At 50.5% G+C, this 11817-nt stretch overlaps 1 protein-coding gene across 1 annotated transcript in view; it reads left to right on the forward strand.

Moving 5' to 3' along the window:
• The window catches only part of GMPR (guanosine monophosphate reductase), a 56742-nt gene extending 46597 nt beyond the window's left edge, over window positions 1-10145 (forward strand). Inside the window, 3 exon segments of the mRNA NM_001131713.1 lie at window positions 373-415; window positions 5064-5223; window positions 9589-10145. Coding sequence (NP_001125185.1) covers window positions 373-415; window positions 5064-5223; window positions 9589-9769 — 384 coding nt within the window. The 3' untranslated portion in view covers window positions 9770-10145.
• The last annotated feature ends 1672 nt before the right edge of the window (window positions 10146-11817 follow it).

An 11817-nucleotide genomic window follows, 5' to 3' on the forward strand; every position in this document is an offset into this window, starting at 1 on the left:
GTGGAATGGCTGCGTGTGTTATACAGCGGGCTGGCATGGGATGAGGGCTGAGCCCCTCTACCGCTCACAGCCCCTGCTGCCTCCTGCTCTGCAACAGAAGTGCCCGAGCCCAGGCGGGCAGGTGGGCAGTGGATGGTGCCAGCCTCTGACCCACAGAGGAAGCCTGGATGGGCCTGGGGAGTGAAAGGTGCAATATTGAGGGGAGTACACTCAATCAGACAACAACAGCCGTGGTGGGGGAACTTGGGCCCGTGGGCTTGCTGGGGGCTGTGGTGGGTCTGAATCCCCGGTCACTAGGTCATCTGGGGGGAGGGGACAGCCTGGCTGAGCTCCCGCTGATGATGTCCTGTCCTTGCTTTTTCCTCTGTGAAGGATGGAGGCTGTACGTGTCCGGGGGATGTCGCCAAAGCCTTTGGTAAGGCCGGGCCCTGGTGCAGAGGGAGGGAAGGAAGGAGGGAGGGAGCTCCCTGCACCTCTCCAGGTGGCAACCTGAATGAGGAGGGGGACCTGGTGGGGAAGTTCTGGGTCTCCTGGAGGTTCCTCTCCCTGGGTTTCAGCCCCAATTGGCCCAAATCCTGGACCGTGGCAGAGCAGACCACAGATGCCCCAGGAGATAGATCTAGGGGTAACGTCCTGCAAGCCAGGAGTGGGTGAAGTCTTTTCATCCCAGGGAAGAGAAAGCTCACGGGACCTGTCCAAGGGGACGGTGCCAGGTGTGATGTGTAGGAACTACAGAGGGGGTTTTTTGGCCCCAGCCTGGAGAAGTCCCGTGGAAGGGACAGGAGGAATCCCGCAGCGGTTTCTCACTGGAGGCTGGAGCCTGCCTCCCACTAGGGGGCAGCAGTGCCTGCTGTGAGCCCGTGGGATTGGGGATCGGGGAGCGGTGGTGGGAGGGCAGCAGGTCCTGAACTTTTCTAAGGAAAGCACTAGATGGTCCAGCCTCTCAACACCAGAAGCAGTAAAGTACGGCTGCCGAGCCCCGTGTTGGCCACAGAACTGCAAACTGCATTCGGAAGTCAGAGCTGGCCGTGTGGCTGCAGGCTCCAAAATGTGAAGTGGGGGTTGTGGGTGCCGGCGGGAGGCAGAAACGAAGCTCCCATCCCTCCGCCCTTTGCTGATGCCAGGAAAAAAAAATGGTGGCAGGAAACTTTCTGTTATAGGAATTCTGTTTTTTTGTTTTTGTTTGTTTTGTTTTTTTAATTTTCAGGCTGGGTGCAGTGGCTCACACCTGTAATCCCAGCACTTTGGGAGGCCGAGGTGGGCGGATCACTTGAAACTAGGAAGTTGAGACCAGCCTGGCCAATACCCCATCTCTACTAAAAATACAAAACAATTTACCCAGGTGTGGTGGTGCACGCCTGTAATCCCAGCTACTCAGGAGGCCAACGTGGGAGAATCGCTTGAACCTGGGAGCCAGAAGTTGCAGTGAGCCGAGATCACGCCACTGCACTGTAGCCTGGGCGACAGAGTGACCCTGTCTCAAAAAAATATAAAAAATAAAAATTAAAAAATGTTCAGACAACAACCCTGATAGTGACAAAGGAAGACACAGGGCAGTGTTCTTAGCAACAAGGTTTCATAGCAACCCAAAGAATGTCATGAAAAATGGTATTTAACCTCCTCCTAATCATAGATCCTATCTGTGGAAGGGAATCTACGGACCCTCCATCAATTCCAGCTTCCTATTTTATAGTTGAGGGGACTGAGGCTGTAGGAGGGAATGACAAGGTCACAATACTACAATCAGGGGCAGAACAGGGAGAACACAGTGCCTCTGCTAACTAGTGATGTCACTTACCCTGAATTGTAAGGATCATTGGCCAAGGGCATTTTTATGATTGGTTTTTGAGCTGAATCTACTTAATACAGGTGGTGGTCCATCTTGGACTCTTGTGTTGCCTCATACATGCTCTCTGTACAGAGAGAGAGCCGAACACACTTTAAAGTGGCTGGTCGTTGAGAAGTGCCTTGTAGATCATAGTTCCTGGCCTTTGGACCACACTCAGCTCAGTCTCCTTTGGGTGCCATTCCCTCCTCCACTGTCTCTCAGTCAGTGCGGCTGTACCTGTGCTGAGACTCAGTGGAGCGAGAGGGACCTTGTCAGGGAAGGATACAAGAGTGTCCCGAAATGAAAATGGTTGGGAACCCCCCAAAGCATTCCTTAGTGGGTCTGTGCTCTGCGTTCCTGCTGTTGACATCTGCTCCTTTGCAGCTGCCGCAGAGGTGCTGTGCTCCTGAATTGTGATCGTCAAGAATCCTGGCTGGACACCAGTTATCCTCTGCCTCCTTAAGATCATGGCAGGAGGACCAGGGAGTCAGCATTAGTGTTAGGAACCCTGTAAGGGGAGGGTCTTAAGAGGTTGCTGCCACTTAGGAAGGTTGCGTTGTGCTTTGCTTCCCTGAGTGTTAGAAAAGCTCGGCTTTCCGTCATGCTGAACGGAAGGGACTGTAACGCCAACGCAAACCCGAGTGCTCTGCCAATGTTTAAATGACCAAATCGAAGGCATCAGGGCCACTTTCAGGGGTTCCTCTGTTTCCTCCTCCTAATTAGGATTTGCCAGGCTCCCCTCCTCCTTCATCCTATTACTTAATACATCTGTGCCCTGCTACTGTCTTGTTCTGTTCTAAATGTAAACCCTCAGTAGGGCTTACTCAGGGGAGGTTGTAGTGAGGTGACAGAGTGCTAGAAGCCCTCACATCTGTCGCTTGCTCTCGGCGCCGCCTCTGCCTGGGCTCCCACTTTGGCAGCACTTGAGGAGATCTTCAGCCCGCCGCTGCTCTGTGGCAGCCCCTTTCTGGTCTGGCCAAGGCCGGAGCCGGCTCTCTCAGCTTGCAGAGAGGTGTGGAGGGAGAGGCGCGAGTGGCAACCAGGGATGCGCGCAGTGCTTGCGGGCCAGCTGGAGTTCCGGGTGGGTGTAAGCTTGGCAGGCCCTGCACTCGGAGTGGCGGGCCGGCCGGCTCTGCCGGCCCCGGGCAATGAGGAGCTTAACACCCGAGCCAGCGGCTGCGGAGGGTGTGCTGGGTCCCCCAGCAGTGCCAGCCCACTGGCGCTGCGCTCGATTTCTCGCCAGGCCTTAGCTGCCTCCCCGCAGGGCAGGGCTCGGGACTTGCAGCCTGCCATGGCTGAGCTTCCCCGCCACCTCCACGGGCTCCTGTAAGGCCCGAGCCTCCCCAACGAGCGCCGCCCCCTACTCCATGGCGCCCAAGTCCCATCGACCACCCAAGGGCTGACAAGTGCGGGCGCAGGGGGCAGGACTAGCAGGCAGCTCCACCTACAGCCCCCGTGCGGATTGACTGGGTGAAGCCAGCTGGGTTTCTGAGTCTGGTGGGGACGTGGAGAACCTTTATGTCTAGCTCAGGGATTGTAAGTACACCAATTGGCACTCTGTATCTAGCTCAAGGTTTGTAAACACACCAATCAGCATCCCTGTGTCTAGCTCAGGGTTTGTGAATGCACCAATCCACACTGTATCTAGCTAATCTGGTGGGGACGTGGAGAACCTTTATGTCTAGCTCAGGGATTGTAAACGCACCAATCAGCGGCCTGTCAAAACAGACCACTCGGCTCTACCAATCGGCAGGGTGTGGGTGGGGCCAGATAAGAATGAAAGCAGGCTGCCGGAGCTAGCAGTGGGAACCTGCTCGGGTCCCATTCTAGAAGGAGGAAGCTTTGTTTTTTTGCTTTTCACAATAAATCCTGCTAGTGCTCATTTTTTGGGTCCACACTGCTTTTATGAGCCTGTGACACTCATATGGAAGGTCTGTAGCTTCACTCCTGAGCTAGCAAGACCACTAAACCCACCAGAAGGAAAAAACTCCATCGGCACCACCTTATAGAGCTGTCACACACACCGTGAAGGGTCCACGGCTTCAGTCTTCCAGTCAGTGAGACTAAGAACCACCAATTCCGGACCCAGTAGCAGTTCCTTTGATAACAGGCAATGAAGAGTTACACTGCACAGTGATCCATGAACAAAATGGGGAATGATAACTATTTTTTTCTCCTAAATGTTCTTTTTACTTTTTTGACAGCTAATCACGCAGCGTCTATCATGTGCCATGTACTGGAGGTAAACATAGAGCCAGCCCTGGGCCTGTTCCAGCATAGCCCACAAAGACGGGCAGCTTCAGTACTTCTGTCTCCTGTCCCTGTCCTGAAAATGTGCCGTCATTCAGTGATTAGTCTGGCAGAATATTTACTCTGGAAGTCTGATGTGCAGCGTCGTGGTGCGGGTGGAGTTTCACACGACTTCTATGACACAGGGACTTCTTTTCTTGAAGCTGTCTCTAGTGTAGGAGCTTCAGTCTGTTCTGAGGCTCTTTCTTGGTACATAAGCACAGGGAGTGTCAAGAGTGTGGAGAGCTTCAAGTACAGACCAGACACCTGAGGGGGGTATCATAGAGGAGTCATAGCATTAAGTACAAGATTAGGTAACTTGCCTTATAAGATACTGCTCAAAAATTTTTTTTTTTTTTTTTTTTTTTGTGAGACGGAATCTCCCTCTGTTTCCCAGGCTGGAGTGCAGTGGCATGATCTCGTCTCACTGCAACCTCCGTCTCCCGGGTTAAAGCGATTTCCGGCTAGTTTTTGTATTTTTAGTAGAAATGGGGTTTTATCATGTTGGCCAGGCTGGTCTTGAACTCCTGATCTCAAGTGATTCACCTGCCTAGGCCTCACAAAGTGCAAGGATTACAGGCCTGAGCCACTGTGCCTGGCGGAATACTCCCCAATTCTTAATGTTTCTCTGATTCTAAAAGAGTTAGATCTGAGGAAGGTGATCGTAGTTAGCCATTAAAAGCCATTCAGCATGGTCCAGTATATGGGACACTAGCCTTCAGTAGGCTGCATTTGTTTCTCCTAGTGTCCCATGGCCCTGTCTCCCTGCGTGGAAGCCTTCTCCCTTTTTCCAGGAGGAGACAGGCGAGAGAGGTCCAGCCTTTCTCTTGACTATAGCTGGGCGGGGAGGGAGGTGAACTGGGCAAGCACTGGGATTTTTTGAGAGCCTGTTTCTCCTGAGCTGTTTTCTCTGCTACTCCCTTTCATCCCCACCGTTGGCATTTAGGAGCTGGAGCAGATTTTGTCATGCTGGGAGGAATGTTTTCGGGTCATACAGAGTGTGCTGGAGAAGTGATTGAGAGGAATGGACGGAAGCTCAAGCTCTTTTACGGGATGAGCTCTGACACCGCCATGAAGAAGCACGCAGGAGGAGTTGCTGAGTACAGGTGAGGCTGCGGCCGCGGGGCGCACCCTCGAGGCCTGGCCTTGCTTTTCTTACGTAGATGGGATGGAAGCAGGTCTGAATAGCAGCTCTGTGTATATTAAAGTACCGTGGGAAGGGTTTTTTTTAAAGAGTCCTAATTTGTATCCAGTTAGCATTTGCAGTGTTTGGGGATGGGTTGGAAGTGTGACCAGGGGTATATGTGAGTGGGTGCCAGTCCTGAAGGGGATACTTCAGACCTCTGGGGGTAGGTGGAATTATTGTCTTGTCCTTCTAGTAGATCCTGTGCTGAGTGATCCCTGTAAACTTAGATCTCTGACTTGAGAAGAGTTCAGGCTGAAAGAATTGAGTTGAAGAATAGCTCTCTTCTTGCACAGAAAGCCATAGGTGTGGTCTAGACCACTGCACGGTGGCCAGACCTTTCCTGAAGAATGCTGCATACAGCTCATACCGTTTCTCACCTGCCTCCAGGCTCCGAGAGTCGACACAGCAGCATTTTCAGCCATTCAGTTGTGTCATCCACTGTAGAAGTGGGGCTTGCTTCTGCTGATGTGTGTTTATTTTGTATTTTGTATTTTTTTTTTTTTTGTGGTGGAGTTGTGCTCTGTCGCCCAGGCTGGAGTGCAATGGTGTGATGTCAGCTCACTGTAATCTCTGCCTCCCGGGTTCAAGTGATTCTCCTGCCTCAGCCTCCTGAGTAGCTGGGATTACAGGTGCCCCCCATCATGCCCAGCTAATTTTCGTATTTTTAGTAAAGATGGGGTTTTGTCATGTTGGCCAGGCTGGTCTCGAACTCCTGACTTCCAGTGATCCACCCACCTCGGCCTCCCAAAGTGCTGGGATTATAGGCATGAGCCACCACGCCTGGCTCGTGATGTGTGTTTTTAATCCATGATCTCCAGAGACACCTGGGTCTTTTCCTGATTCACTTCCATTTTAACTGTCTGCATGTGTGTTTTAAGAACCCAATGATGGGGCCAGGCACAGTGGCTCATGCTTGTAATCTTGGCGCTTCCAGAATCCAAGGTTGGAGGACTGCTTGAGCCCGAGAGTTCCAGATGAGCCTAGGCAACATAGCAAGACCCTGTCTCTACAAAAAAATTAAAAATTAGCTGGGTGTGGTGTCACATGACTGTACTCCCAGCAGCTCAGGAGGCTGAGGCAGGAAGATGGCTTAAGCCCAGGAGTTGGAGGCTGTAGTGAGCTATGATCATGCCACTGTGCTCCAGCCTGGGCAGCAGAGTGATACCCTGCCAAAAAAAAAAAAAAAAAAAAAAAAAAGAACTTGATGACAGTATACTCACTGCCTCACCCTGCTCCGTAGAGCCTACTGTTACTCTCATCAGGGTTAGTGCCGACGACAAGCTATACAAAATTGGGGCAGGAGCAAAGCTTCTCCATCGGCAGAGGGAAGTCGGCTGTGAATCGGCTGGTTGCCTTTTTCCAGGAAACTTCAGGCTTCTCCCTCCAGTTTTCAGACTGTATTCTGTGCTGGAGTGGAAACCTAAGCCCTCCCTAACTGACAACCTTTATTTCCTACCACTCATTCCACACCCAGAGGGTCATTTTGAGGACCTGGGATTCAGATGTATTATATAAGGTTCATACCAAGCTAGTAGCAAAATTTCAGAACTCCACTGAGATTTGTAGGTGGGGGGAGTGGGGTGTATTCTACCAGAGTTCTGTTCTTCCATGGGGTTCTAGCGGACTTACTTCAGTTCTCATTCTCCTCAGTCTCTTTCTCGGTGTTGAACCCCAATAAAGATAGTATGGGAAAGGCAGGATGGGAAAGATCGATGGGGACGGCACCAATCAGAAATGAGGGATTCACTCCTTCCAGGTAGCCCCCGAGGTCCTCTTTACCCCGTGCGGTCGCTGATAGAGGAGGAGGTTGCACGGTTGGGTAAGGAGGAGGTACTAAGCTGGACCTATGGTCAAGAAGCTTCGTGCTTTACCAGCAACTGTTGTCATCATCCAAAGGCCTGCACATGTGTCCTCTGTGCCAGAATGTAAGTGGAGCTTTCATGGGTGAGCAGCAGCTAGGTGCTTTGCCTGGAGTACCTTTTTCACCCTCGTGGCTGCATCTGTTTTGGGTTCTTAAAAAAATTATAGAATCAGGAAGGCCAGAGCAGGCTATGGCACAAACAAGCCAAAGAGCTGAAAGAAAAACCATCTCCTGTAATTTCAGCAGGGTTTAGGTATAATAGAAAAAAAAAGATTCAGCGGTAGCAAGACTCAGTTCTGGAAGTGGATTCAAATCTTTAACAGGGAAGGAAATTGCTGAGGAAATTAGAACCTTAATCCAAAGGCTTCAGCCTGAGCCTTGCAGCTGCACCTGTCTTGCCTCTGTCTGTTTCTGAGTCTCTCTCTCTCTCTCTCTCTATCTCTCTGTTTTCAGCCTCATGACCATGATCTTGTCATGAGAATGCTTCCCGACTTTGACAAATTACTTATGGCACAGTTATGAACACATTGCTGGTTCTTTCCCAATCATTATTTCATTCTCACGCTGTCCCCGGGAAGCAAAGTACCTTCATTTTACAGATGAGCAGACTTAAGCATCAGCAAAAAAGGAGCTTGTAAAAGGTGATACCACCACTTAGCAGAGGAGCAACAGTGAGAATCTAGAAATTTCCAAGAAGCCCCAGGAAGGCCATGGAAATATCTTACGAAAATGAAATGTCAATAATTGCAGGCACATGTGTACAGACGCCTGTCTGGGGTCACGGAGTGCTGAGCCCTGAACCATCCTGGGTATGGCCAACGACTTTGGCTTCCTGAGCTTGGGGCTCTAAACCGGCTGATGGTTTAAGTAGCTAGATTTTACCCAAGGGTAGTCCTGCCTGTTCAGCGACCAAGAGTTAAGCCCCTTTTGAAATTCTAGGTAATGAATGTCTGGTCAAGAGATGCTCTTCAAGGCAGGTGGATCACCTAAGGCTAGGAGTTCGAGACCAGCCTGGCCAACATGGTGAAACCCCGTCTCTACTAAAAATACTAAAATTAGCTGGGACTGGTGGCAGGCATCTGTAATCCCAGCTACTCAGGAGGCTGAGGCAGGAGAATTGCTTGAACCCAGGAGGCAGAGGTTGCAGTGAGCTGAGATTGCACCATTGCACTCCAGTCTGGGCAACAAGGGCAAAACTCCATCTCAAAAAAAAAAAAAGAGAGATGCTCTTTTTCCAGCTGAAAAGAACGGCTACAGAAAGTTCCAGAATTTGGGTACTTGTTAGAACTTGCATGGCCCTTAAATGAGAGCTAGAGTTTTGCCCAGATTTCAGATTTCCTTCTGGTAATACACACATCTGGTAATATACACATGTGTAATATACACACATTCTGGTAATATATACGTGTGTCTGGACCACATCCCCATTTTGCAGTGAGGAGGCATGACCTGTGTTACCCAAGGAACAATCAAGCAGTGTTACCTGGTGGCTTTGTGAAGAGAGGGACATGGGCTCAGTGGAGACAGTGAAATGTTGCTTAGTGTTCATGCCATAGGCCAGACCTTCTGAGTTTCTAAATACTCCTCTGAAAATGTGAACGATGCTATCCAAAGCCTGGAAGCTTCCAGTGCTAAGACAGGTCTTGGTTCTCCTCTGATTCCACCTTGCTTGGACCCACACATGTGCAGGATGATAGGTGTAGTGACCTGTAAGAGAACAGGGAGTCGAACTGGGGGTGGCCAGTGTACCCAGCAAAGCAGAAAGACAGGCAGGCTATCAAAACGGAGCCACCTCAATGAAATCACCTTGCTAGTAATTTCCACGTAAGCTGGTAGGACCTGAGCTATCCATTTTATGTCCTTCTCGTCCTGGTCATCCCCCTTGAAGACACTTGGTTTCTGATCTTAGAGCAGGCAGGCAGGAGGTGAAGCTCTGGACTTTTCCTGTTGTTGATGTAGGAGGATAGGAGGCTGTTTCCAGGGGGAATCGTCCAGGGCCATTCTGGGGGCATTTTGGGCTCCTGGTTGTTGGGAAGTTGGTGTGCGTGTTGAGGTAGAATAGAAAGGTAAAGGTGGTTTCTGTTAGGGGCAGAGGGGAGCACGTTGCTGGAGAGAATGGCACCAAGCAGGGTGGTATGGGTCCCCGACTCCTTCAAGCGCTACTCACCAGGACTTTCCTCTCCGCAACATGCAGGGCAGCCAGCAATGAGCCCGTGCCCTTTGGGTGGGAGGAATGTGCTCATCTGAGATGCCGGTGATCATCTTGGCACTTGGTAGAAATGTGGGGATGGGGTCAGAGGGTGGGGTCTGGTTTTCTGAGTGCCTTGGGGGCTGCAGAAAGTGCTGGAGCTGGGAGTAATTCTAACTGGGCTCTTAAGGTGGGGCGGGAAACTAGATAAAAAGAAAACTTCTTTCATCTTCCAGAGCCTCTGAAGGTAAGACTGTGGAAGTGCCTTACAAAGGAGATGTGGAAAACACTATCCTGGATATTCTCGGGGGACTGAGGTCCACGTGCACCTACGTGGGGGCTGCCAAACTCAAGGAGCTCAGCAGGAGGGCAACGTTCATCCGGGTGACCCAGCAGCACAACACCGTGTTCAGCTAACCCTGGGGACGAAGCGGCGTCTGGCTCGAGTGGAAGCGTCCAAACCTGCTTTTCCCATCTCCCCCGCTAGTCTGTTCCGTCAGAGCTTCTGGCTGCTCCTGAATGGTGAAATGCTGTGTCCTCTCTCCTGCCTCCTGGAGGCTTCAGGGCCCTCCCGCCTGCCTTCTCGGGGCCCTCCCGCCTGCCTTCTCGGGGCCCAGACGCAAGGCACCTATTGGGCCGACATCAGAGCCCTGCTGCCCAGAACTCATAACCTCATTGTTCAAACCAACACTTGCACCTTTCTCTTTTTCTCTTTCTCTCTCCCTTTGTTTTTCTTTCTTTTTTAAAAGAAGATGGTTTCACTTTAATATAATGCTATTATCTTAAGACTTAATGGAGTTGCTGGAGTTTGTATTTCCAGGAGTCAAGTTGAATGGTTTGGGATTTGTTTTGCTGCCTTCCTAGACAGGCTGATGGCAAGCCTCTCCTGGTGATTAGCAGACAAGTCACCTTAGGGGAGGGGCAAGGAGAGGAGGACAGTGCGGGGACCAAGGGTGGACAGGCCGGAGTCAGAGTAACTGGCATCCCTCACCTCTAGCTTTTGGTTGCTGCAAAAGAACAAAAGCAATTAACTGGACACATGAACATGAATTGTTTTCCCAGCTGATACTCACAAAGTTGAGCCAATGTGTTTTCCCCAAAAGTTTCATTACATGTGCTTTTCAGGGACAAGTCATCTGTCGCTACCAGTTTGCTGTTGCCTCTAGGAAGCTGTCCCTGTCCTGGCTTCTCATTTCGTTTTGTTTTCCTCCATCTTTTTTTTCCCCCTTCTCAGTCCCAACTTGTCTTAATTTGAAATTCCACAGGATGTTTTATGTTTCTTGTCTCCCAAGAAATTAGCAGGTGGAGTCCCACTGAAAAAGAGCCAAAGCTTTGATCAGTGGCATCCTAAAAGGCATTGGTTTGAGACATGAGTTAGAGCCATTCCCTCAGTGTGCCAGTGAATCCTTTCCTGGAAGGACCACGTGGCACTACTGTATAAGGGTCAGTTAACGGGTTGGGAACAATGACATTGTCTTGGAGATCAGCAGTCCACCAGGATGCTTGTTTAAACAGTGAACGCAGAAGAAGTGATGACCGGCCGCTAAACTTTGAAGTATTGAGTTCCAGGCCTGGAAAGCGTATGCAGATCAGGATGTTTTACTTTACTTTTTAATAAGGCTGAAGAGCAGGTACACAAGTCAGTTTTCTTTGGAAAGGCAAGCGATGACCCTGGAGTAGAGAAGATCCACAGGGTGCTGCTGTGCCAGGGTGAATGAATGGCCTGATTGTCCACGGTGACTGATGGCATGAGAAGGGTCCAACCAGAACTGTCACACTTTGAGATAATTCACACTCTGGGATAATACAGGCCCACTGTTGGTCCTTTAAGAATATGTTTAGAGATCCAGCCAGCAGCGTTGACTCCAATGCAATACTTTTCCCCTACTAAATCCATTGAGTTTGTTTTGTTTTTTTTGTTTTTTTTTAAATTTGAGACGGTCTCACTCTGTCGCCCAGGCTGGAGTGCAGTGGCAGGATCACAGCTCACCACAGCGTCGACCTCCCGGGCTCAGGTGATCCTCTGACCTCAGTCTCCCAAGTAGCTGGGACTACAGACACCTGCTACCACGCCCAGCTAATTTTTGTATTTTTTATAGAGACAAGGTTTCACCATGTTGCCCAGACTGGTCTCAAACTCCAGGGCTCAAGCCATCCACCTGTGTCAACCTCCCCAAAGTGCTAGGATTACAGGTGTGAGCCACTGTGCCCGGCCCATTAAGAATAATTCTTGCACCTGTAGAAACACAAGGGCTGCACTTTGGAGACCGGAGGGCCAAGAGGCTGTTTAATGTGGAGCAAGATGTGGGACTTGGCTGCAGGCTCCCCGCCTTGCTTTCTGTGGTCCTGTCTGTGAGGTGTGAGGCTCTCACGCTGGTCCTGTGGAAGGCATGTTTTACACTCATCTTCAAATGTTAGTTTTTAAGAGACTATTGCAAGATAAAGGAGAGAGGGGAAGGAAAGGA

The sequence above is a fragment of the Pongo abelii genome, chromosome 5, assembly GCF_028885655.2.
Source record: "Pongo abelii isolate AG06213 chromosome 5, NHGRI_mPonAbe1-v2.0_pri, whole genome shotgun sequence".
NCBI lineage: Eukaryota > Metazoa > Chordata > Mammalia > Primates > Hominidae > Pongo > Pongo abelii.